The 26,495-nt window shown below is 35.9% G+C and overlaps 2 protein-coding genes across 3 annotated transcripts; one reads left to right on the forward strand and one right to left on the reverse strand.

The window, feature by feature from the left end:
- The first annotated feature begins 3,077 nt into the window (after positions 1 to 3,077).
- Positions 3,078 to 23,618, forward strand: LOC145092723 (LEAF RUST 10 DISEASE-RESISTANCE LOCUS RECEPTOR-LIKE PROTEIN KINASE-like 2.5). 2 transcript variants are annotated; one of them, XM_079030702.1, is made up of 3 exons: positions 3,078 to 3,907; positions 22,241 to 22,273; positions 22,354 to 23,618. In XM_079030702.1, exons 1-3 carry the CDS (start codon positions 3,166 to 3,168, stop codon positions 23,430 to 23,432), a joined length of 1,854 nt encoding a protein of 617 aa, XP_078886828.1. In that variant the 5' UTR covers positions 3,078 to 3,165; the 3' UTR covers positions 23,433 to 23,618. The 2 variants fall into 2 exon arrangements, with proteins under 2 accessions (XP_078886828.1, XP_078886827.1); XM_079030701.1 differs by lacking the exons at positions 22,241 to 22,273; positions 22,354 to 23,618 and adding an exon at positions 7,874 to 20,012 and having other exon boundaries at positions 3,769 to 3,907.
- A 608-nt stretch (positions 23,619 to 24,226) lies between these two features.
- LOC145095429 (uncharacterized) lies at positions 24,227 to 25,830 on the reverse strand. Its single transcript, XM_079033312.1, has 3 exons — positions 25,133 to 25,830; positions 24,835 to 25,031; positions 24,227 to 24,639 (listed from the first exon to the last, which is right to left on the reverse strand). Exons 1-3 carry the CDS (start codon positions 25,828 to 25,830, stop codon positions 24,227 to 24,229), a joined length of 1,308 nt encoding a protein of 435 aa, XP_078889438.1.
- Positions 25,831 to 26,495: the final 665 nt, after the last annotated feature.

Consider the following 26,495-nt stretch of genomic DNA (forward strand, 5'->3'; position numbering starts at 1 on the left):
AGCTAGGGCTAGGCGCTACCTACAACAGGGGTGTGCAGGGTATGTCGCCTACCTTATGGATACTGGGGAGGCAGGTAAGATGACTGCTAGTGATGTGCCAGTGGTGCGTGAGTATGCGGATGTATTCCCAAAGGATCTGCCTGGGATACCACTGGAGAGACAGGTAGAGTTCAGGACCAACTTGGTCCCTGGTGCGGCTCCGATAGCCAAGGCACCGTTTCGGTTGGCTCCTCCTGAGATGTAGGAGTTTTCTACATAACTACATGAGCTGTTAGACAAGGGATTTATTAGGCCGAGCAGTTCACCCTGGGGAGCCCCGATCTTGTTTGTGAAGAAGAAGGATGGGTCACATCGGATGTGTATAGACTAACGAGAGTTGAACAAGGTAACAGTGAAGAACAGTTACCCACTCCCGAGTATTGATGACCTCTTCGACCAGTTTCAGGGGGGATCTTGGTTTTCCAAGATAGATTTGTGGTCGGGCTACCATTAGATGAGGGTCAGAGACGAGGACGTACATAAGACTGCTTTCCGGACTCACTATGGCCACTACAAGTTCGTGGTGATGCCCTTCGGGCTCACTAATGCTCCGGCCGCGTTCATGGACCTCATAAACCGCGTATGTAGGACGATGTTGGATCGGTCTGTGATAGTTTTCATCGATGACAACTTGGTTTACTCCAAGACACAGGAGCAACATAAAGAGCATCTGCGAGAGGTTTTGGATACCCTGCGGAGGGAGAGCTTGTATGCCAAGTTATCCAAGTGTGAGTTCTAGTTGCTCGAGGTGCAGTTTCGCGGGCACCTTGTCAACCCGAACGGCATTTTGGGCGACCTGGCCAAAGTGGAGGCCATGATGAGATGGGAGGTTCCGAAGTCTCCATCTGAGATTCGGAGTTTCCTGAGATTGGCAGGCTATTACCGGAGGTTCATTCAGGACTTCTCTAAGATAGTCGTGCCCTTGACCCGACTGACGAAGAAAGCCGTTGTATTTCGCTGGGGGCCTGAGCAGCACGCAACATTTGAGACTTTGAGGTGGAGATTATGCGAGGCGCCGATTCTAGCCCTTCCAGAGGGCGTGGAGAATTTTGTAGTATACTGTGATGTGTCCATTTCGGGTTTGGGCGCATTATTGATGTAGAAATGGCATGTCATTGCCTACGCTTGAGGCAACTGAAGCCTCACGAGGTGAATTACCCGACGCATGATTTGGAGTTGGGGGTGGTTATCTTCGCCCTCAAGATTTGGCGACACTACCTCTATAGGGTCCAATGTACCATTTACACAGACCACAAGAGTTTGAGATACCTCATGGATCAGCCGAATTTGAACATGAGGCATCGTCGGTGGTTAGATGTGGTAAAACATTACGATTGTGAGATCCTTTATCACCCGGGGAAAGCCAACGTTGTGGCCGACGCGCTCAGTTGCAAGGCAGCCCCGATCAGGGATATTTGTTTGAGGATGACGGTAGTGACTCTGCTGTTGGAGCGGATCCGAGAGGCGCAGGTCGAGGGTTTGAAGGAGGAGCGCCAGAAATGCGAGCGGATCATAGGCCAGGTGGCCTCGTTTAACTATGACAACCGCAGGTTGCTGACCTTGCACGGGAGGGTCTGGGTGCCGTACTAGGGTGGAGTGCAGCTGATTTTGATGGATGAGGCCCACAAATCCAGTTTAGTAATAGATAAATGAATTGCATATCACAAGTGCAAGCAACAAATACATTCATTGTTATATCACATTTTCTATTTTTTTTATCTAGGTTTGTTTTAGTTTAATACATGTACACTTATGTATGTTCCATCTATTGCTCCTAAACATCCCTATATTCAAAATTTGCCCAATCTATTGCTCCTAAACATCTCAATAACCAAAATTAAATGTGCACCGGAGTTTGAATACTAACTATGAATATTCTACAAATATCAACTCTAGTCTAGCAAATAACATATCCTGAACCGTTTTTATCTTGCATCTGTTGAAGTTTTCGAGCTCAAGTTTCTTAAACAATTCTTTTTCCAATAAAATAACATTGAGTACATTATTGAAATGTTCACTAATTGTCTGTCCCTACAAATCTGAAACTTCGCCACACGTTTTTTCACATGGTGGGAAAAAGCACACAAAAACATCGCCAACTGTATGTTGATTTGGAGCTACATTGAGGCTTTTAACTTGCCATCAATCTCAACCATGCAACAAATCCTAACCAACACTATCCTATTCAATCTTAAGTGTTGGATCCTAAGTCTTATCACATTCTTGCACTAAACTTTTCATATATATATATATATATATATATATATATATATATATATATATATATATATATATATATATATATATATATATATATATATATATATATCAAAGTGATTATCGCATTCCATATTGTACTAAATGCATCAAGTTTCTTTTGTTTTTTTTTTTGGTGTATTTATTTTAAGATGAGACATAACTCCAATACAAGTAAATTCTTGTAACATTAAACACATAATTTTGGAGGTTATGTTGATCGAAATAGTTGAAGTAAATAAAAATTACAACTGTGGCTTCATGAATAATGTAACACAACAATGTTTTATGTAATATGAACACGACACAAATTTTTTTTTAATTAACACGAAAACGAACAAATTAAAAAACGACAATCAGGACAGGACACAATAAAAATAACATAAAATTACAATTATTTTATTTAATTAATATTCAACCATACATAACATGACAAACACAATAAACACGAAAAGCAAATGCTAAATCGTGTCAATTTTGTGTCAAAAAATTAAATATGAACACAACACGACACGACATCGTGTTTTTTAAACTTGACACGACTACAACACGAACATGAATTTAGATTTCAATTTCGTCTTAATTTCGTTTCGTATCATGTATTTTTATCGTGGCATTTTATCAACTAATAAGATAAAAGACGAAACGGACAGAAAGAAAACAGTTGAAAGAAAAGTAAAAGTAAGGCATAGAAAACACTAGACAAATCAACGACCAAGACTTGTATTGCAATAATTACAACGATGGTCCGGTGTTTTAAAAGCATGCACATAGTGCGTTCTAATCAGCTACATGTATCTCTTTTTACCTTTATCTCCCTCATATCTTCATTTTTCTAATCCCCCATGATTATTTTCATCAAGGTTCCAGATGAAACAAGTACTCAAACAACAGATATTACTGTTCACCTTGTTGGTGATTTTCAATGGGTCGTTTTGTTTGGACCCATTCTATGAAGATTGTGTCCCGAAACATTGTGGCGATGGTATGAGCATAAGATTTCCATTTTTCATTAGAGGTTTACATGCAGCGCATTGTGGGTACCCGGGTTTCGAGCTGGTTTGCAGCGACGATGGCCTCCCAGTTCTTAGTATATCTGGAAATAACTACTCATTTGAAAATATCGACTATAAAGCAGGGTCTATGCGCTTGCTGAATTACCCGACCATCACTTGCAACTCCTCAATCACAAACGTAACACTTGGTGGAAACCTGTTTTGGATGGATCGCAGCTCAACTTCGGAACTTGTTTTTCTTACGGATTGTACTAAGGAAGTGCCCAAGAATCTGACGAGGTATATGATTGGGTCTTGTGACCCAGCCGTCCAGTTGGTTATGCTTAGTGATGACTCAAATTTGGGGAGCGCAAAAGAAGTTTGTACTCAGGTGGTTGTGGCGCTAGTGGAAGAGCAGGATGGAGAAAGGCGGAGGAAAGTGGTGGTGGACGGAGGAAATTATGCGGAGGTAGTGAAGAGAGGCTTTACATTGTTCTGGTCTGCACAAGAATGTGTCGACTGTGAGCGAAGTGGTGGGAGGTGTGGATATAAATTGTTTTCATTCGAGTTCCTGTGTTTTTGCCCTCAATCAATCCAGCCGGCGAGTTGCCCAAATGGTAAGGTCTCTTCCTTCGTGCAATTGGGAATTGGGGATGCAAAACGACTATTTTACTGCAGGCTATTTTATAGCCAGACCAAAATACTTTGATTTTTTTTTTATTTTATTATTATTATTATTATAATAATAATAATAATAATAATAATAATAATAATAATAATAATAATAATAATAATATTTTTTATTGACTATATGTTACATTAACTTTGTTAAAGATTTTTTTTTAATTGAACATGATTTTTTTTATACATTATATTAACCAATATGTTATATACGAAAAAATTATATTGTCATTGTCTTAGATTTTTTCTTTTGATATCAATTATATTATTTTATTTTATTAAACCGTTTAATAGTGAGACCGATATCATTCAAGCCTCGTCTTTATAGGATATTCCAAGTAAAAAAAAAGATGACGACATTACCAACTCGTGACGGAATATAATTCAAATATTCAATCTACAATAAAGTTATTACAATTATAACGAGGACATTAATATCAATAACAATCTAATATAACAATCTCTTAGAATTATTAAGAATTTTTTTTTGTTCAATAAAAATAACAATAACAATCTAATATAATAACAATAATAATCCTCCTTAATAAATCTTCTTTAATAAATAGAAGTTTTTTTTAGCACTTCTCATAATCTCATTCAAATTGGCAAATGTTATTTTATAGTTATTTTGAATAAATATTTTTTTTACATGTCATTTTATGAGTTTGTCTATTTTATTAAAATTTACATAATATTTTAATATGATATTTGCAATAAATATAGTAATAAATGGATATAATTTCATTAATAACCTTACTTTTTAATTTTAAAATTCCTAAAATTAAAACTAATTAGTTTCTTTTCTTTATTTATTTAATTTGTTTAAATTTAAAAGATAAAACACATTTTCATTATAATAATTCACTAGGTGTAAGATCCATATATTACATGGATTAATTAAAAAAAATTAAATATAAAAGTCTAAATATTTAAGAACTTTGGATTTATAAGAAAATAAGAAAATGAATTATTAAAATTGATTTTTCTTTTAAATTTAAATAAATAAACTAATGAATTTTATTTTGGAAATTTTAAAATAATAAGGTGAGTCCATTAATAAATTGATATTCATTTATTGTAATTATTACATTAAAATATTATGTGGAATTTATTAAAATAGAAAAAACTCATAAAGTGACATATGGAAAAAAAAAATCAAAATAACCACAAAATGACATTTGACAAATTAAATGAGAGTGACATGTGACAAAAAAACCCTTCATTTATTAAAATAGATTATTTTTCTTATTTTCTTATAAATTTAAAATTTCAAATATTTTGACCTTTATATTTAACTTTTTTTTAAAATTAACTTATGTAATATATGGGTCTAACAACTAGTCAATTAATAAAAAACTATAATAATAACAACAATAATCAACTTTGGCCTTCCTTCACTACGAAGATACACCAAGAATCACTCATAAGCTCAAAAATTCTCTCCAAAGGGTTAGGGTTACTAGATGGGGGCTAAAGGGGATGGAGGTTGGTCATAAGAAGGTCCTGCATAAGTTTAAGTCCTTAAATAAGGCTCAAAACCCCACAATTAGGGTTTGCAACCTGCACGGTTACACCATGTGTGACATGCGTCACGCACTACTTAGGGGTATAAAACCCCATGTGCCTTGTTTAATGAACTACGCCCTGTGTACTTAGTCATCTACACCCTGTGTAGACCCATAACTCCAAAAAAATATAAATTTTAAAATCATAAGGAAATGTACTTGAGGAACGGGTGTTACAACTTTCCCCACTTGAATCAGACTTCGTCCTTGAAGTCTACTGCAGCAAGAAACTTTGGGTAATGTTCTCTTATCTCCTTATCAGGCCCCCATGTCTATTTAGAACCCTCCCGGTGCTGCCATTGCACCTTCATCAGCTTCACTACCTTGTTGTGCAAGGTCTTGGTCTTCCTGTCAAGAATCGTCATTGGTCTCTCCACATAGTTGAAACGCTCGTTCACTTAAATATCCTCCAATGGAACTACTGCAAAATCATCAATGAAACACTTTAGCAGCTGAGAAACGTGGAAAGTGTTGTGGATCTGACTAGGCTCGTCAGGTGAATCCAAATGGTACACATCCCTGCCCACTCAAGTAACAACCCTGAAAGGACCAATATACTTAGGGCCCAACTTGCACCGCCTCCTAAATCAGATGACACCTTTAGAAGCACCATGTCACTAACCTGAAACTCAAGATTGGAATGTCGTCGGTCTACGTAGCTCTTCTGATGGCTCTATGCGGTCTGAAGCCTTCTGCGCACTTGCTGAATCAACTCATTGGTATTGAGTACTACCTCAGTACTCCTCATAACCCGATGTCTAACATCGACCCAACAAACTGAGGTCTAACATTTCCTCCCATAAAGCATCTCGAAGGAGGTCGGTCAATACTGTCATGCTAACCGTTATTGTAGGAGAACTTGACCAAGAGTAGATACGAATTCCAACTCCCACCAAAATCCAACACACGTGCTCGTAGCATATCCTCAAGTGTCTAAATCGTTCACTCGCTCTGCCCGTCAGTCTGGGGATGATAAGATGTGTCGAAATGCAACTGAGTGCCCAACTCCTTATGGAATCTCTTCCAGAATCTGAAAGTGAAACAAACATCCCTATTAGAGACCACTGATACGGGAACCCCTTGAAGTGCCATAATCTCTCATATATAAATATCTACTAATTTCTCTGTAGAGATGCTCTCCAAAATGGGGATAAAATGCATACTCTTGTTCAATCTATCCACAATGACCCAAATCAAATCCAGCCCTCGCACTGTCTGCAATAAGTTCGTAATGAAGTCCATGGTGATCTCCTCCCGTTTCCATATGGGAATGGGTAACAGATGCATCTTGTCGTGGGATATCTAATGTTCGACCTAGACTTTCTGGGAAGTCAAGCACCACTCCACAAACCAAGCTACCTCCTTCTTATTACGAATAAATACGAGATGACGAATGCGGAATATCAAGAACAATCAAGATTCAATCACCATAATATGCAAGCAATCAGATAAAGGTTTTGTGTATATTGATTATGATTTGAACGTACAAAGAAAACCATAATCTAGAAAAAATTTACATCAAAAGCTAACCAAATGATTATTTATAGGGAACATAAAATATTTACCATAAATATAAACCAATGCCTTAATATAAAACTAATGCCTTAGAATAGCTCGATGAAGAACTTCTACTGTAAAGGCACCGTAGGGAATCATAAAACGATTAACCCTAAAAAGGATTCCCTAAATAACCAAACATGCCAAATCAGTTTCAACATCTCAAATACTCAACAATCTCCCCCTAGATCCTGAAACCAATGAAGATCACGATTTTCGATCTTCTTGGCATTTCTCCCCCTAAATTATGAGACTCACCAACATATGGGGTCTTCAAAGCGAGAGAAACAAATATCGTTTTCCAAATACGAACTCCCCCTTGAATAATCATCACTCCCCCTTGAATCTTCAACAAATACCATGGAGAGAATCTGAAAAGTTAAGAAGAATCATCAACACTCTTCAAAACCCGTCAGATTAGATGAAATAAATCTTTTTAGAATATACTTAATTCACAAAAATTAAAACCGGAAAAATAACAAAAATTAATTTTTTACTTTTCGATTTTTAAATATTAGATAAAAAATAGAATAATAAGCAATTATTTAGAAGGGATTATAAAGAATAAGACCAAAGAAAATGATAAGAAGTGAAAATATTTTGGTAAGAATGGGTAAAAATGGTAAAATTGAAGAATAAAGAAATTGGGTAGAATTTGTCAAGTTTTGAAAATTCTAATGATAAAACACATGGATTTTTAAAGGATTTAGAAATGGGGTTTATTTTTGCCAAAATGTAGGACTGAATTCGTAAATTGAATCATCTTCAATAATTGAACAGACGACTGTCACAGACCAAGCTTCTGGAAAATACCACGGACGTCTAGAGAACTCTGGAACGATCAAGTATACTCGAGAAATCTCCGGAGAGATCAAGAATGCTCTACGAGACCCTGGAAGGTGCTAGAATATTATAGATGTCCGTGGAATAAAGGAGAACGATCCGGAATAAATAAAGAAGGCACTAGACGAAACTAGAACGACCCGAAAGACTTTAGAGGGATCTAGAACACGCTAGATCATACAAGAACGATTTGGATAATGTCGGGAAGACTTAGAGATTTCTAGAGCATCATATACAAGTTTACAATATTCTAGAGTCTTGTAAAATCCATGTATATAATAGGAAGAGTCTAGATTAGTCATGAATGATCGGGACCTAGAAACTTCCATTTGAGGAGGTGTAAGGTTCCTATAAATAGGGGGATGAATCATTTGTCGAAACCATCAAGAAGTTGCGTTGTAAAGAAGTTTCGAGTTATATAATAGAAGCTTTCTTGAAGTGTCCCTTTTCGTAACTCTTGCTTCCTAAGTTTGTTAGTACATCTAGATCGTCGAAGTTAGCCTGACTTAGTCGGAGAAGCACTAAGTGGCACACGGTATTGACTAGTATAAAAGAGTCATCCCGTGATACGTGGTATCAGAGCCAGGTTCGTACAAGCAAGAGATCATGACTACGGAAGCAGGAAGTAGTGAAGTCGCAAACGTGGCCCCTGTTGTCGAAGAGAAAGGAAGAAAGTCCAGGAAGAGGGACCAATCGATAGATGCCTTGGCAAGCTTAGAGAACAAGCTTACAAGGACAGAGATTAACGTCGGTGAGATCCTTGAATGGAAGGATACCGTCGATCAGTTCGTTGCCGAGATAAGTGACACGAGCGATGGATTGAAGGAGACCATCGGTGTCATCAAGGAAGAAGTCCTTGGACTTATTAACACTCTGCGGAGCGAGTTCCGTGAGAAGGTAGACGCATTACAAGCCGAAGTAAACCTGTGCAAGGCAGCAATCACTGGAGGGACCATTGTAAGAACATTTCCGCACACAGAAGCACCCAGACCATTGAAGTATGGAGGTAAACGCGACCCCAAAGAATTCGACGAATTCTTTTGGTCGATGGAATGCTACTTCAATGCTAGTCAAGTGAAGGACGACAAGACGAAGGTAGATACAGCCGTACTTTATCTATGCGAGAGTGCAGCTCTATGGTGGCGAAGGAAGCATGGTGATATTGAAAAAGGATTATATACCATAGACACATGGGAAGAATTCAAGAAGCAACTCAAGAGACAATTCTGCCCACACAATGCTGAAGACATAGCGATGAAGAAACTTCGTGGGCTAAAGCATATGAGATCCATCCGAGACTATATAGTCGAGTTCACGAGCTTGATGCTAGAGTTACCCGACATGCAGGAGAAGGACAAACTTTTCTATTTCATGGATGGACTACAATCTTGGTCCTACAACGAGCTCAAGAGGAGAAATGTCAAAGACATTGACGAAGCTATTGCCATGGCAGAAGATCTAATGGAATTTCGAAAAGAAAGCACGGTTAAGAAGAATAGTGGGGGAGAACAAACTATGACGGAACTGGAACCAAAGCAAAACACATCCCAAACTTTAAATACGAAAGGAAAAGAAATCGAAGGAAGAAACCGAAGAGAAGAGCGAAAGGAGATCAAGTGCTACTTGTGTGATGGTCCTCACTTGATCCGAGACTGTCCGAAGAAAAAGACCTTCTATGCGATGGTTTTGCAAGAAGAAGAAGACGAAGCACAAATAAGCTCAATGCGCAATCTGAACTCAGTATCGAAAGATGAGATAAAATCTTCTAAGAAGGTAGAAAATAAAGGAGGGGGTCTCATGTTCGTCGAAGTTAAAGTGAATGCCAGGAACACTAAGGCGCTAGTAGATTCCGGAGCAACGCATAGTTTCATCGCAGAGGAAGAAGCTAAGAAGTTGGGTATTCACTATACAAAGGAGTTAGGTCGGTTGAAAGTTGTCAACTCTCCATCCAATCCGATCCTCGGAGTTTCTCGTGGAATACCCATGAAGATTGCAGAATGGAAAGGGACCATCGACTTGATAGTGGTTCCGATGGACGACTATCGCATGGTACTAGGAATGGAATTCCTAGATATGGTATGTCCTTGGTCGTTTGAAAGAGACAACACCATGCGTATAACCAAGGGATCAACTATCCATATAATTCCCTTGGAAAGAAGCAAGACAAAAGCTCGAACCCTTTCAACTATGAAGTTTCAAAAAGGCCCCGAGAGAAAAGGAAGTATGCACATGTGTTATTGCCAGTGTAATATGATCAAGAAGAATATGAAGCCAAAAAGGGAAATTCAAGTAAACAAGGCATACATGAAGGAGCAGGAATCCATAACCCCCTTGAAAATTTACTCAAGAAGTTATGAGGCTGAGAGAAGAAGTATGATTCAAGGTACGTTGAGAAATAAAAGCACACCCTACTCGAAGAAATACTTTGGAGAAAAAGAAAAGACACAAAGTAGCTCCGTGACAAAACCAAGACATATGTATAGAAGACTTGACGAGGACGTCAAGGGTTTAAGTGGGGGAGGGTGTCACAGACCAAGCTTCTGGAAAATACCACGGACATCTAGAGAACTCTGGAACGATCAAGTATACTCGAGAAATCTCCGGAGAGATCAAGAATGCTCTACGAGACCCTGGAAGGTGCTAGAATATTATAGATGTTCGTGGAATAAAGGAGAACGATCCGGAATAAATAAAGAAGGCACTAGACGAAACTAGAACGACTCGGAAGACTTTGGAGGGATCTAGAACACGCTAGATCATACAAGAACGATTTGGATAATGTCGGGAAGACTTAGAGATTTCTAGAGCATCATATACAAGTTTACAATATTCTAGAGTCTTGTAAAATCCATGTATATAATAGGAAGAGTCTAGATTAGTCATGAATGATCGGGACCTAGAAACTTCCATTTGAGGAGGTGTAAGGTTCCTATAAATAGGGGGAGGACTCATTTGTCGAAACCATCAAGAAGTTGCGTTGTAAAGAAGTTTCGAGTTATATAATAGAAGCTTTCTTGAAGTGTCCCTTTTCGTAACTCTTGCTTCCTAAGTTCGTTAGTACATCTAGATCGTCGAAGTTAGCCTGACTTAGTCGGAGAAGCACTAAGTGGCACACGGTATTGACTAGTCTAAAAGAGTCATCCCGTGACACAGACGACGCTTTCTATGACTTTAAAAAGTCAAAAACAGATACGAAACAAATTCGTTCTTTATAGACAATTCCGAAACATCAATTGATTATGATGTTAAATTTCTTTAGTAATTCCGATCATGATGCAGTCAACAATTTCCTATGTCGCGTTCTTCAATTCTGATTTTGATTTCTGATTTAAACTTCCGATGATGAGACGTTGAGTTATCAATTAAGAGTCCGAATCCATGTTGTGAAGTTCCAATTGTGGTTTCTAAACTCCGAATGTTCGTTTACAGTTGATGCCGATTGCAAATCTTTATTCTAAAAATTACGAAAGCAGTTTCCGAGCAGATTACTGAAGCTCCGAATATTGATTGCAGTTTTCATATACGAAGATCGCCTATGAACTTCCGAATCAATTTCAATATTGAGACTGAAAGTCCGATAGCGAATCAGTTGCAACATCCGAACCTAGTACTGTGAATGCCTCCGAACATTCGGAGGTATTCGGAGACGGACGGTAAAATCCAAAACCGGGTACTCCGAATTCAATTGTGAGATTAGAACTCCGACGCCGAATCCAAAACTCCGAATTCAATTGTAACCTCCGAACATCCCCACAGTGAGTCAGTCGGTTCCGAGAGCACATGTTCGCATTTGACGTTCGTGAGAGTTAATTCCAAACAAAGGCTCAGATTCCGATTGTGACTTTGGTTATACAACTCTGATTTACAGGAATGAACACAACCACGACTGGTTGGCTAAAGGCTCGAAAACAACCCTCGTATTTTTAGTAAAATGATAGATTTTGCCCATAAATCCGAAACTAACAAATTATGACCAAAATTTCAATAAATTCCGAATGTAACTCCCATTTTTCAATAGTTCTGAATCTGACTCTCCTAATTGCAGTACACTGACAACTTGCACCCCTTTTGCTAAAATATGTCAGATGACAGCCCCATTTTTTGTAGAAAATGTCTTTTTCCACCCACTTTTTCAACTTTTCACCATTTTGTCATTACCATCCATTAAAAATCAATAAAAGTTGATTTCTTCAAAAGAATTTCATATCTTTGAATAAATTATCACTAGATTTCATCAAATTTTGTCACCATTTTTTATTTTTATTTTTTATAAAGGTCAAAACTCTTACGACACATTTGGTACTCATTTAATATTAAAGTTGGTTTCTTGCACATCCACTTATTTGAAGAAAATCGATCGTCTTTTGAAAATAATACCCGTTTTTTAGTTGGAAAACAAAAATTTCCAAAAACTTCATTAAACCAATCAAATATTCTTTTCTCTTTCCTCCAACTTATAACATCTTTATCTGAAGAAAAATAAGAATTGAAGTTTCTTTGAACATTCTTGACTTCAGCTTTCTGAACCTTTTCACATGCATTAGGTACTTGTACCTTGGGCATCCAACCCTTCTTTATTTTACTCTTGTTTTTCTTGTTCTTTCTTTCTTTAAGTTCTGTTGAATTCGCTTCAAAAGTAAATATTCTTTGATAATGATAAATTGTTTTAACAAATCTTTATCTTCCTCTACACGATTACTTTTAAATCCACCACAAGAAATCTGTGTGAAATCACCAATTTTCTCATCAACATAGAGATTATACATCTCAATGACATTCTTCAACATAGATTGCTCAGGAACATCCCAAAACAAATATCCTTCTTTAAGAAGAAACTTTGGATCTGTAACTTTTAATCCTAGTCTTTTAATGCCTTTTAACACAATATAATCCGCCATTAAATCTTCAACAAGAAAGAAAACTTGAAGAGAGAGAAAGTAGATCTGATAACAATTCTAGAGAGAGAAAACAAATTTTAGACGGTTTTTAGAGAGATAAAGTAGATCTGAACCCAAATACTTTGACAAAATGCGAAATTCTTTTTCTTTTTCTTCCAAAACACAATTCAAGAACAAATCAGATGAAAAAATGAGTATAAGATAACAGATATGAACAAGATTTTGCAATAAAACGAGGTATTAGACTTTTTCTTTCCAGAAAGCTTACAAAACTTGAAGAACAATGTGAGATTCATGATAAAATATCACCATGAACAAGATTGATTCTTGCAATAATCGTTGAGATCTACTAGAACCTGCTCTGATATCACTTGTTAGGAATAAATTCGAGATGATGAATGCGGAATATCAAGAACAATCAAGAATCAATCACCATAATACGCAAGTAATCTGATAATGGTTTTGTGTATATTGATTATGATATGAACGCATAAAGAAAACCCTAATCTGGAAAAAGCTTACATTAAAAACTAACCTAATGATTATTTATAGGGAACATAAAATATGTACCATAAATATAAAACCAATGCCTTAATATAAAATCATGGTCATAGTAGAGCTCGATAAAGAACTTCTACTGTAAAGGCACCGTAGGAAATCATAAAACGATTAACCCTAAAAAGGCTTCCCTAAATAACCAAACATATCAAATCAGTTTCAATATCTCAAATACTCAACAACCTCAGATCCCTATATATCTTCATGGCCCCTGGGTGGATTAAAAAAATCGATTTGTGAGACTCCTCTAGTAGTGTCTGTCTAACCCCACCAATAACCGGGAACCAAACCCTACCACACTAAGTTAATAAATCCCAACTGTCCCTGACAAATAGCAGAATCTAACCCTTGATCCTTTCCTCCTTCCCGTTTTCCTTTTTTTAACCCTTCCACTTGTGCCTCTTTGATCATATCAAATAACGGAGAAACAATAACCATCCTTAAAAACAAATATTTGATAGGTGTACTCGCGGACTTGCGACTCAAGGCATCAGCCACGACATTGACCTTCCTCGGGTGATATAGAATCTTACAATCATAATCCTTCTCCACATACAACCACTTCTACTGTCTCATATTTAGATTTGACTGGTCCATCAAAAACCTCAGACTCTTGTGGTCAGTATAACTGGTGCACCTAATCCTATACTATTAATGTCTCCAAATCTTGAGGCCAAAAACGACATCCCCTAACTCCAAATCGTATGTAGGGTAATTCGACTCATGAGACTTTAGCTGCCTTGAAACATAAGCAATCACGTGACCTCTCTGCATGAGTAATGCTCCCAATCCTGAGATCGACACATCACAATAAACCAAACAATCTTACATACCCTCGAGAAGAGTGAGAATCAGAGACTCGTATAATCTCTGTCTCAGTGTCTCAAAAGTTGCCTACTGATCAGGCCCCAATTGGAAAGTATCATTCTTCTTCGCCAAGCGGGTCAAAGGTACAACAATATTGGAGAAATCCTGAATGAAACTCCGATAATAACCCGCTAGACCCAGAAAACTCCGAATTTCAGATGGCGTCCTCGGAACCTCCCACCGCATCACCGCCTTAATCTTGGTTGGATCGACCAATACACCATTTTGGTTGATGATGTGCCCTAATAATTGCACCTCGTGCAACCAGAACTTGCATTTGGAGAACTTGACATAAAGCCTCTCTCTCTCCCTCTCTCTCTCTCTCCAGGGTCTCTAATACCTTCTATAAATGTTCCTCGTGCTGCTCCTTGGTCATGGAGTAGACCAAAATATCATCAATAAGCACAATCACCGGCCGATCCAGCATTAGTTTGCATACCCAGTTCATGAGATTCGTGAACGATGCTGGTGTGTTGGTGAGCCTGAATGGCATCACCACGAACTCGTAATGACCATAACGAGTCATAAAGGGTGTCTTCTGCACATCGTCATCTCTGAACCATCATCTGGTGGTAACCCGACCATAAATCAGTCTTGGAGAACCAAGATACACCTTGAAACTGGTCAAACAAGTCATCAATCCTTGGGAGAGGATAACGGTTTTTCACCATTAACTTATTTAACTCCTGGTAGTCGATACACATCATGTGTGAACCGTCCTTCTTTTAGGAACAAAATCGGTGCTCCTCATGGCGAACTACTCGTCCTAATAAATCCCTTGTTTAACAGCTCCTGAAGCTGTGTAGACAACTCCTGCATCTTCAAAGGTGCTAATCGATCTGGTGCCTTGGCTATTGGAGCCGCACTGGGAACTAAATTAATCCAAAACTCAAACTGCCTCTCAGAAGGCTCTCCAGGAAATTCCTTAGGAAACACATCTGAAAAATATCGAATAATGGGCACATCATTCACGGTCATCGTACCCCTAACTCGAGTATCCACTACATAAATTAAAAATCCAAAACAACTCCACCGAAGATATCTCATATCCTTCGAAGCTGAACAGAGAGCAGATCCACGCTGAGCACCCTCACCCCGAATAACCAGTTCTCCCCTACTTGGGGTTCCAACTCTTAGTAACCGGTGCTCATAATCAATCATAACCCCATTAGGGCCCAACCAATCCATCCCCATAATAACATTCGGCCCTCACAGAGAAATCAAAACCACATCAATATGATATCTCTTGTTGAACATGTTCAGAACACATCCTCGATGAACCCTCGAAGCACTCACTGAATGATCATTCGCAATCTCTGCCTCCAATGGATAATCCAAAACCACGGGTGCATAACTAAACTTCTTGCTGAGCACAAGAGACATAAAAGATCGGGTAGCACCCGAATAGAATAGAAGATGAGTAGTCGTACCATTGATTAAGAAAGTCCATATACATGATAAGATAAAACATAAGCATAAACACAGACGAAAGTAAAGGATAAGGTAAAGAGACATACCAGTAACCACATCAGGTGCTGCTCTCGCCTCATCGGTCGTTAACTGGAATGCCGTTCTCTTCACCCCAGTTGTCTCCGCCTTGCCTTAGCGGCCATTGATGATCCTCAATGTGGTTGGTGCAGGCGCCACCACTATTCCTCCTGTCATTATCGGGAAATCGGCATTCTTATGACCTATGTGATTACAATGGAAGAAAATTAGTGTACCACAAGGGCAATTCCTACTCATATGACCAGTTTGTCCGCATCTAAAACAACTTGATCCCGCCGCTCGACATGCTCCATTGTGCGGCTTTCCGCACTTGTGACAACGAATTCGACCCTTCTTGCCTCTATGGTGTGAATCAGCAGTCTTGGGCCTTTTTTCCTGGCCCACTGCAGTCTCCACCTGCTCTTCCTTCCTTTTCCTGAAGTGCTCCAAGTCAATCTCCCGCTCTTGGGCTTTGGCTATCATATCCTCTAATGACCGACAAGCTAAAAAGCTAACAAACTCATGGATATCCACTCTCAGCATGTCGTGGTATCGAGTCTTCTTCATCTCCTCAATTATGGAATACTATGGAACCAGTAAATCTCTCTCTTGAAACTTGGTAGTGATCTCCGCCATAGGTTTAGTTGTTTGGCACAGTTCCTGGAACTCCCTCACCATTTGTTGCACCTTGACAGGCAGTGCAAACTCTGCTCAAAAATTGGTTACAAAATCAGGTTGGGACATAGCCTTAATAGTTGGTGCTCCTAGTGCATATCCAACCTCCTCCCACCAATCACGAGCTTTCTCCCTCGGACAGTATGCATTGAACCTCACCTTCAACCCATCAGGGCAGAAGCTCGTCATTTGGGCACACTCCATGTCAGCTATCCATTACCTTGTGATAATGGGGTCTTTCACCCCGAAGAACTTTCGTGCCCTACATCCCTAGAAATCCTTAAACATGAGGGAACTGGATCTTTACTGCCCAAAGGACATCTCATCTTGAAAGGTCCCAAAGAATTCCTCCGTAATCTCAACAATCCCTTCCTTGATCGTCCTGAACATCACATGGGTCGCGTCAAGGATACCTCACGTAATATCCAACGTGATGAACTCACATAAAACCTCATCAATTGGTTCGGTATCAGAGCCCAAACTGGAACCAGATCCTGAAACTCCTGCTCCGCCACGTGTCATCACTATACTGAAATACAACACGCAAACAATTAGTATACATGCGAAGAAGCTCACACTTTATGATTTTCTTAGAATCGTCATGACTTTCCTTGACTCAGGTATAGATCTTGTGCTTTCAATAGTATGGGCCTAATACTACCTTCTACACCTATATGTATATTCCACAAGAATTATTTTGGATCCTCTAAGCCACCCCTTAAACACTTCTTGAATACCTTGCTAACAGCTCACACACCAAGCCACTATAATTCCTAAACACTCTTAGGATTCCTTAAATCACTTGCTCCCACACTACCAGGAATTTCTACCAACATTGCCGGTTGCCTTATACATGAAAATGATACAGAAATTAGGATCACAAAGACTGTTGAATAAATGATTCGACCTTATGTCCACAACTAAACAAGGAACATGAAATAAGGCTAAACTAGTCATTCTAGGGCTATATGATCGTAATCGTATATAATTTTTAAAGCATACATTCAACTAGTAATTGAGTTGATATAAATCTTCAGTAATACATAACATTCAGTCTCCCTAGGCTACATATCATCACACAAATCAAACAGTTCTAGCATACAATTCCTTAAGGTATCCTTAGCCCTGCTCTAGCATGAAATTTACTTAACAAACATAATAATCATAATACTTAGGTATGGGTATTTTGGGAATCACTTACTTGAGCTCAGACGATAGCACGCATCACACCCATTTTCTTTGTAGAATTTTTTTTGAGAAGTTGTTTTCTTTTAAAAAGTTTACCAATTCCTCAGTTTGAGTTTAGACACACCCGAGAGTGTATCTGAATCCCTCAAACCAAGACTCTGATACCAACTTGAAACATCCTAAAAATACTAAGTAAAAAAATTATTTTAGTCAACTCAAAACATCCATTCATTCATTCCAATAACCCAACATAGTATAAAATGTATCAGATAGTTATCAGAGTACAAAACAAATCATAGAATACAGAACCCTGGTGGATGTTCTGCGATCATGTCGGGACCTTCCCTTTCTAACCAAAAGTACCTGAAAACATTAAACCATAAAATCGTAACCACAAATCTTAGTGAGTTCCCCAAAATATCACATACCATAAAATTAGTGGGCCCAGTCCTAGGGTATGTTTCAACCCTATACACATCAATAGGCCTAGTCGTGGGGTATATTTCAACCCAATAGATATCAATAGGCCTAGTCCTAGGATATATTTCAACCCAATAAATATCAATGGTCCTACCCCATGGTATATTTCAATCCAATACATGTCAGTAGGACCAAACCTAGGGTATATTTCAACCCAAACATACAATAGTGGGGCGACATTGGTGCCTCGACCCACGAGTACAGTAAGAAGACTCACCTTGATCGGTAAACGAATAGATCTCACATAAATGAGCTATCGATGCGAAGTCCCTCCTACTCAACGAATCCAAAACCAAAACCTACTTAACAATTAAGGTAAATACCCCAACCCAGAAAGTCTAAAAAGACTAATCCACAATCGGGCAAATGTCAATTGTGCCCTTCTAGGTTCTCAAACTCTCATAGTTGACCAAAAGTCAAACTGGTCAAAAATTTAACGGTTAACCTTCAATTGACTTATGTACGGCGTACCCTTAACTCTACGCAGGGCGTAAAGCCTTAACCAGAAAATAAGTGAAACCAAGGCTATGTTGGGTGTAGTCTAGATTATGCCCTACATACAACTTCATTTGCCAATATTCATGCAAGCACTTAATACATTAAGACCTTTCACTCAAAGCTTAGATATGACCCTAATGAACATTCTAAATCATAAAGTCTCCAACTTTATGCCTTTGCATGGCTATATGGAGCTCAAAATCAAACCCTAGCCCCATAACATTCACTAATGATCCAAAACTCTTGCATTGTTGAAAGAAGACAACCAACATCCCAGTTTTATGACTCATTAACCTCATAAACAACAATAAAATAACTACAAGGTCTGGAGTAGTTCATACCCAAATGGACCAAGAATATGGGACAAAAGGACATAAACTCATAATCTAGCAAGATCTAACAATACTTTCATTAAGGTTTAAACTTTATACCTTCAAAAGATGGACAAAAGGATGAAAGACTTGGATCCATAAGCTTGAGTGCACCACAACTTCAACTTTGGCCTCCTTCACTACCAAGATATACCAAGAATCACTTACAAGCTCCAAAATTCTCTCCAAAGGGTTAGGGTTTCGAGATGGGGGCTAAAGGGGATGAAGGTTGGTCATAAGAAATCCCTCCAAAAGTTGAAGTCCTTAAATAGGGCTCAAAACCCCGTAATTAGGGTTTGCACCCTACGCGGTTACGCCCTGCGTAGGGCATAAAACCCCCATGCCTTGTTTAATGAACTACAACCTACATAGTTTGGTATCTACGCCATGTGTAGACCCATAACTCCCCAAAATATAAACTTTAAAATCATAAGGAAATGTACCTAAGGATCGAGTGTTACACGGTTCTTTGATAGGGGGTGAAACTTCTCCTCGATTTTATCAATCAAAGTAGACATCTGCTTATAAGTATAATCTCATACTGCATTTCCCACAAGGGAATACGTGTCACAAAAAATTATCAAAATACATAAAAATTTAATTCAATGCAAACTCATAAGTATAAATAAATTGGTAAATTACATGATAACAGTTGAATTAGTCCAAATAAAGCACAGATGCAATGTATTCATCATGTACTATCTCATTATATTATATTCATCATGCAATGTTTCATGGGTATTTACTAAAACACATCTTATCCAACATATACAATATGGACACTTAGATTGCATATTCGTCATAGATTTTAGCCTCGTAATCGATTTAGTCCTTATATTTTTTTAACTAAATAAAGTCCCAAAAACTGAAAATGGTATTCATTTTGATCCTTTTACCCGGTCAACAAGTCATCACACTTTGAAAAGTTACACTTTTGGACCAAATTTTAAGTTTTTACAACTTTGGTAAAAAATTTACACTTTTTGCCAAAATTTCAAAATTTTGTTAGGAATTCAGTTTAAATTTAGTTTTTTTACATCTTTATTTTCAAAAAAAAAATCGAATATGTTTTCTTGCTGTATAAAATCATATTTATACAAAAAAAACTATTTTCACATAAAGAAACCTTATTTTTTCTATATAAAAATCTTTTTTTTAAACAACATCTTTGTATGCAAGATACATATACAAAAACATTTTTTTAACACATTTTTGTATGCAAAATAGCTGCTTATAAAAACATTTTTTTTTATTTTAAATACTTATTTATAAAAATGTAGTTATCATAAAATACGTGAAATACACTCATGTAAAATACGTGAAATACACTCATGTAAAATACGTTATTATACTCATATATACCTTAAAAACTTTTATAAAATAGGTATTTATTAAGTACATAAAAATATTTTGTGTGTGTATGTATATATATATATATATATATATATATATATATATATATTGATGTATAAAACATGTATTTATACAAACATGTTTTTATACCTAAATGTATTTAAATACGTTTATAAATGTTTATATATATATATATATATATATATATATATATATATATATATATACACACACACACACATATTTATAAAAACGTAGTTATCTGAAAATACATGAAATACACTCATGTAAAATACGTTATTATACTCATATATATCTTAAAAGCTTTTATAAAATAGGTATTTATTAAGTACATAAAAATATTTTGTCTGGATATATATATATATATATATATATATATATATATATATATATGAAACATGTATTTATACATAAATTTATTTAAATACGTTTACTATGAAATATGATTGATTGTGAAGCAATCATTTTTGTTATTTTAATAAAGTAATTAATACATATTAAATGTTGAAGATTTAATTAATACTTATTATATATTCAACATGTAATATATATTAATTACTTTGTTAAAATAACAAAAATGATTGATACACAATCAATACTACATGCACATAATAGATAACTAGAACACAATAACCTAAATTTATATATATATATATATATATATATATATATATATATATATATATATATATATAAATTTAGGTTGTTGTGTTCTAATTATCTATTATGTGCATGTAGTATTGATTGATACATACATATATATATATATATATATATATATATATATATATATATATATATATATATTTGGGTTAGGTTCATGTGAGACGACCTAATTTTGTGAGACCGTGAGACGTATTTTTTTACTTTTTTTATTTTATTTTTAAATTTTTTTTAGTTAATTCGAATTTCGAAAATAATATTAAAATTTTTTTTTTTGGATTTTTCCATCGATTTTGCATTTTAAAATTGTTTTTTAGAATATGTCAGTGTAATATTATATTAGAATATTTCATGTATTTTTCAAAAAAAATGGAATTTATTTTTATTTTTTTTAGTTAATTCAAGTTCCAAAAATAATATTTAAAAAAAGAATTTTTAGATTTTTCCATTTATTCTGCATTTTAAAATTATTTTTTAGAATATGCCAGTGTAATATTCTATTAGAATATTTCACTTATTTTTCAAAAAAAATTGATTTTTTTTTTTTTTTAAATTTTTTTAGTTAATTCAAGTTCCGAAAATAATATTTAAAAAAAGAATTTTTGGATTTTTCCATTTATTTTGCATTTTAAAATTATTTTTAGATTTGGTATCACGGTTTCACAAAATTAGAATGGACTCAAATGAACCTGAACATATATATATATATATATATATATATATATATATATATATATATATATATATATATATATATATATATATATATATATATATATATATATATATATATATATATATATAAATTGAATGCTATATTAGTCTTTTCAAATATAACAAAACCAAAATAAAGTACCTGATTTTGGATAAGTTAATTTTTTTGGACCAAAACAAAAAAAACAAATTCCATATTGACCGTTTTGTAGTTTTTTCTATTTTTTTTTTACATTGAGGCACTGATATAGTGATATGGCTTACAACATTAAAAAAAATGTCAACACCCACATAAAATGCTATATGTGATTGTAACTTGGAAACAACTTGGAAACCGATATATTTGAACATTTTTGTGTTCTCTCTCTCTCTCTCTCTCTCTCTCTCTCTCCTCTCTCTCTCTCTCTCTCTCTCTCTCTCTCTCTCTCTCTCAAGTTACAATACTTATTGACACTAACGATGGAAACAAGTAATTCATAAGTTAAATTCTGTAACATGATAGTTGACTTGCTTTGTTTTGCATGCTGCAGGGAAACACAAAAATCTATGGATTCTTGTCATGGGTAAGTTTTTGTTTATTAAACTAACCTTTTCAGTTTCAACGACAGATAATTTAAGACTATCCATTCACTGTTTGGTGCAGCGCTTAGTGTGGGATTTGTGACAACTTTGTTTTTGCTTATCTTATGTTTCAAAAGAAAACTCAAATGGCCAACTAAGACAAAGAACTGTAACAATGTTGAAAACTTTCTAAAAAATCATGAATTACTCGCGAAAAGGTACTCTTATTTGCAAGTAAAAAAGATGACAAACTCCTTCGAAGTCAAACTAGGTCAAGGCGGCTTTGGTTCTGTGTATAGAGGAGTTCTAAGCGATGGAAATCTGGTGGCCGTGAAGGTTTTAAGCGAATCAAAAGGTAATGGTGAAGATTTCATAAATGAAGTTGCAAGTATTGGTAAGACTTCCCATGTAAATGTCGTAAGTCTTCTGGGATTTTGCTTTGAGGGCCATCAAAGAGCATTGATCTATGAGTTCATGCCTAATGGATCACTTGAGAAGTTCATATATAACCAGGCTTCATCGAGTAATAGCCAACTTGGGTGGAAAAAGTTACATGAGATCGCTATTGGGATTGCTCGTGGCTTAGAATACTTGCATATTGGTTGTAACACCCGCATCTTGCATTTCGACATAAAGCCCCATAATATTCTTTTGGATCAAGATTTTTCTCCCAAGATATCTGACTTCGGCCTTGCCAAGCTATTCCCCGAGAAAAGAAGCATGATATCAATGTCCCATATGATCAGAGGAACACCAGGATATATTGCTCCAGAAGTATATTCTAGAAGTTTCGGGCAGGTATCCCATAAATCAGATGTTTATAGTTATGGGATGATGATTTTGGAAATGGCTGGAGGGAGGAAAAATATTGAGGTAGAAGTTGATCATACAAGTGAAATATACTTTCCTAATTGGATCTACAAAAAGCTTGAATTAGATGACGAACTTGGACTACATAGGAGTATGAGCAATGAAGAAAATGAGATTACAAGAAAAATGATTATAGTGGGTTTGTGGTGCATACAAACTAATCCCTTGAACCGACCAACAATCACGAAAGCGTTAGAAATGTTAGAAGGGGACTTGTCATCATTGGAAATTCCTCCAAAACCTTATTTGTCTTCTCCATCAAGGTTGGGTGCTTCTTCAATTACAGATTAATAAGATCATCATTGTTCTTTACTAAAATATATTTTTCATGTGGTTATATCTCATAGATTTCTACCTGGGGACTTGTGGTGCAGAAAATATCAAAGCCAATTAGAAATTATTATATACCGTGAAAACTTATTATTGATTTTGGTTAACTTGTTACGTCATCATTGCACCGTTTATATTGCCACATTTTCTTTACCATAAATGGTTTGTGTCGATTTGTGGTTCAATGACACACATATCTCCATCTGGACAGGGAACACGAAAAGTTGTAGTGGGGGCCGAAAGTAAATCTTTTAAAGAAACAGAAAACAAAAATTTATTCGATTCAATGTCATAACATATAAATAATCAAACGAAAAATTAATATAAAGTATTCTAACATCGCTCATTAAAGTGGAATTCGTCGATCTTTTGTGTCTTTAAAGTCTTGTACAATCGTCTCTAAAGTACTTTTCTGCAAGCTCCCTTTCGAAGTACAAAACCAACGAGTTGTTTAAAAAATTATCTTCCATTTTATTTCGTAGCCTTGTTTTAACCAGACTCATTGCTGAAAATGATCTCTCTGTTGTAGCAATGGAAACCGGAAGAATGAGTATAAGACTAACTACTCGATAAATCAAATAAAAATTGGTTTCTCTTCTGGTCTTTATCAACCATTGACATAATTCTTTAATAGATATCAATTGCTTATAATCATCACGTTGAATAACATCCGCCTCATAATGTTGGAGTTACATCTTCAAAAGATTTTTCTCAGTTTCATTGAAATCTTCAGGATAAAACTTTTCTACTAATTCTCATATATCACCACTTGGAAAAGGCTCATTAGAATTTTTAGGATCTAAAGTTGATGAAGGATGGAGTAATTCCATCGAGCTATCATTGAACCTATGATCTAATTCCATTAGCTGAGAGTTAATTGCTTCGATGAAAATATCCACTCGATAATGATGTTCAAGTGTATGATCGCTACGCTCATTACAAGCTCGAGCCCCTATACTAAAGTAAGAAGAAGACAAATTAGGGATATCGATGTTGCGTTCCAGACAAAATGACTTAACATGAGATAGAAAACTATCCCATCTTTCATCTTTCATTTTTTGTAATAACAATTTGGTGGATACAACTAGCCTCAATGCATTCAATATATCTTGAGATTGCTTTTGTAAAGCTTGGCAGAGTAAATCTACGATCTCCATTATTTCTTTCTCTACATGTAGAACAAAAATGAAATCAAATGTTGTAATAGTCTCATATGCTGAATCTGCATCTCCTTTGATTGAACCAGTGCCATCCTCAATAATTTTAAGTAAAACCTCACAAATTAGACTAAACATTTTGATTAAGCTTGAAACTGATTTCAAATGAGAACCTCATCTGGTATCTCCAGCCCGTTGTAATGTACCAATCTGATTGAGGCCTCTACCAGTCTCTAACTCACAAATAGATTTAAAATATGCCATTTGCTCTGCTTGTGCATCTCTTAGTTGGTCATCACGTTTGGAAGAAGCACCAACGACATTGATAACAGAAGATAAATGTGTATAAAACTTTTGCAACGCAATAACTCCTTGTGAATCGGCTATTAATGCTAATTGCAATCTATGAGCAAAGCATTAACATAATATGCAGACGGACAATCCTTCGAAATCAATGCTTGCAACCCTTTAAAATGACCTCACATATTGTTTGCACCATCATACCCTTGATCACGAATCGACTTAAAATCAAGATTTTTATGTGTCAATAGGAAATATATTCTATTCTTCAGAGTTTGTGATGTAGTGTCAGGAACATGAACAAGTCCAAAGAAAGGTTCCATAATAACGCAATCTTTATTTACAAATCTCAAAACAATAGACATTTGTTCTCTGTTAAACTCGTCATGTGCTTCATCAACAAGTAAACAAAATTTTCCACCATCAGTCTCATCACAAATCATCCGTCTCACCCTATTAGCGATAAGGTTTAAAATCTCTTTTTGAATTGTTGGTGATGTATATGATGCATGTTTAGGCGCAGTGTGAAACAATTCTTTCATCTCATTGTTAAAAGAACATATTGCCTCTAACATTTCAAGGAAATTTTCATTGTTAATGGAATCTGGTCTTTCATTATGACCTCTAAATGCAATTGCTTGAAAGGCACACCAACAAATTGCATAAATAATAGTCTTCAATCTCAATCTATTCTTCTTACGATCTTCATCTATAAATTTCTCAATCGTATTTCGTATATCTTGAGTCTCATTTAACAAATGATCATATGATTTTTGTGCAACATTGTGAAAAGATGTACACTCTGTTCCTATAGGTTGCAAAAAATCACATTTTTTCCCACCCACTTTCTTCCAATTTTGAAATCCATCTATAGTAAATGTCTGTTGCCCGTAGTATCCCATTCTGGAAGGTTTGTTGAAAAGGAAACATGGAAAACAAAACACATCTGAACTCTGTGAATATTCAAGCCATGGGAATTTCTTGAACCAAGAACATTGAAAGCTACGTTTATGGTCTTCCGGTCCAGATTTTGGATATGCAGAAAGTATTGGTTGAAAGGGACCACGATAGCTATAAGTTCGTCAAATTGTGTCTCGTTGATTGACTGGATAATCATAAATTTGAATACGCAAACTAGGATCTCGTTCTAGTGTATTAAGATCAACATCATTCATTTCATGACAATGTTTTTTGGATGGATTCTCGGTCACATGAACACTATCATTAGGAGTATTTGCATCTATAACAGTTAAGGGTGGCTCTACTGGTACTTGAGAAGAACTTTCATGTTTTCTTTTTAAAAATCCGTCAAGTGTTGATTGTTTTTTCATTTTGGTTTACACTACATAGCATAATTAATAAATGGTTAACAAATAACTAAAAATTTAATAATATAGAAAATAATAGTTAACAGCTTAACATATGATTATGTATAATTAATATATCGTTAGCAAATAACTACAATTTTCTAAGGCCTTTTACATAATCAAACAATAAATATTGGTACGACTTTTATGAGAAACAAATAGGGTAAATGACACAAAAAACACTATTTTTACACAGAAAT

This window comes from Lactuca serriola, chromosome 3 (assembly GCF_051521515.1).
Source record: "Lactuca serriola cultivar US96UC23 chromosome 3, Lser_US96UC23_V15, whole genome shotgun sequence".
Classification (NCBI taxonomy): Eukaryota; Viridiplantae; Streptophyta; class Magnoliopsida; order Asterales; family Asteraceae; genus Lactuca; species Lactuca serriola.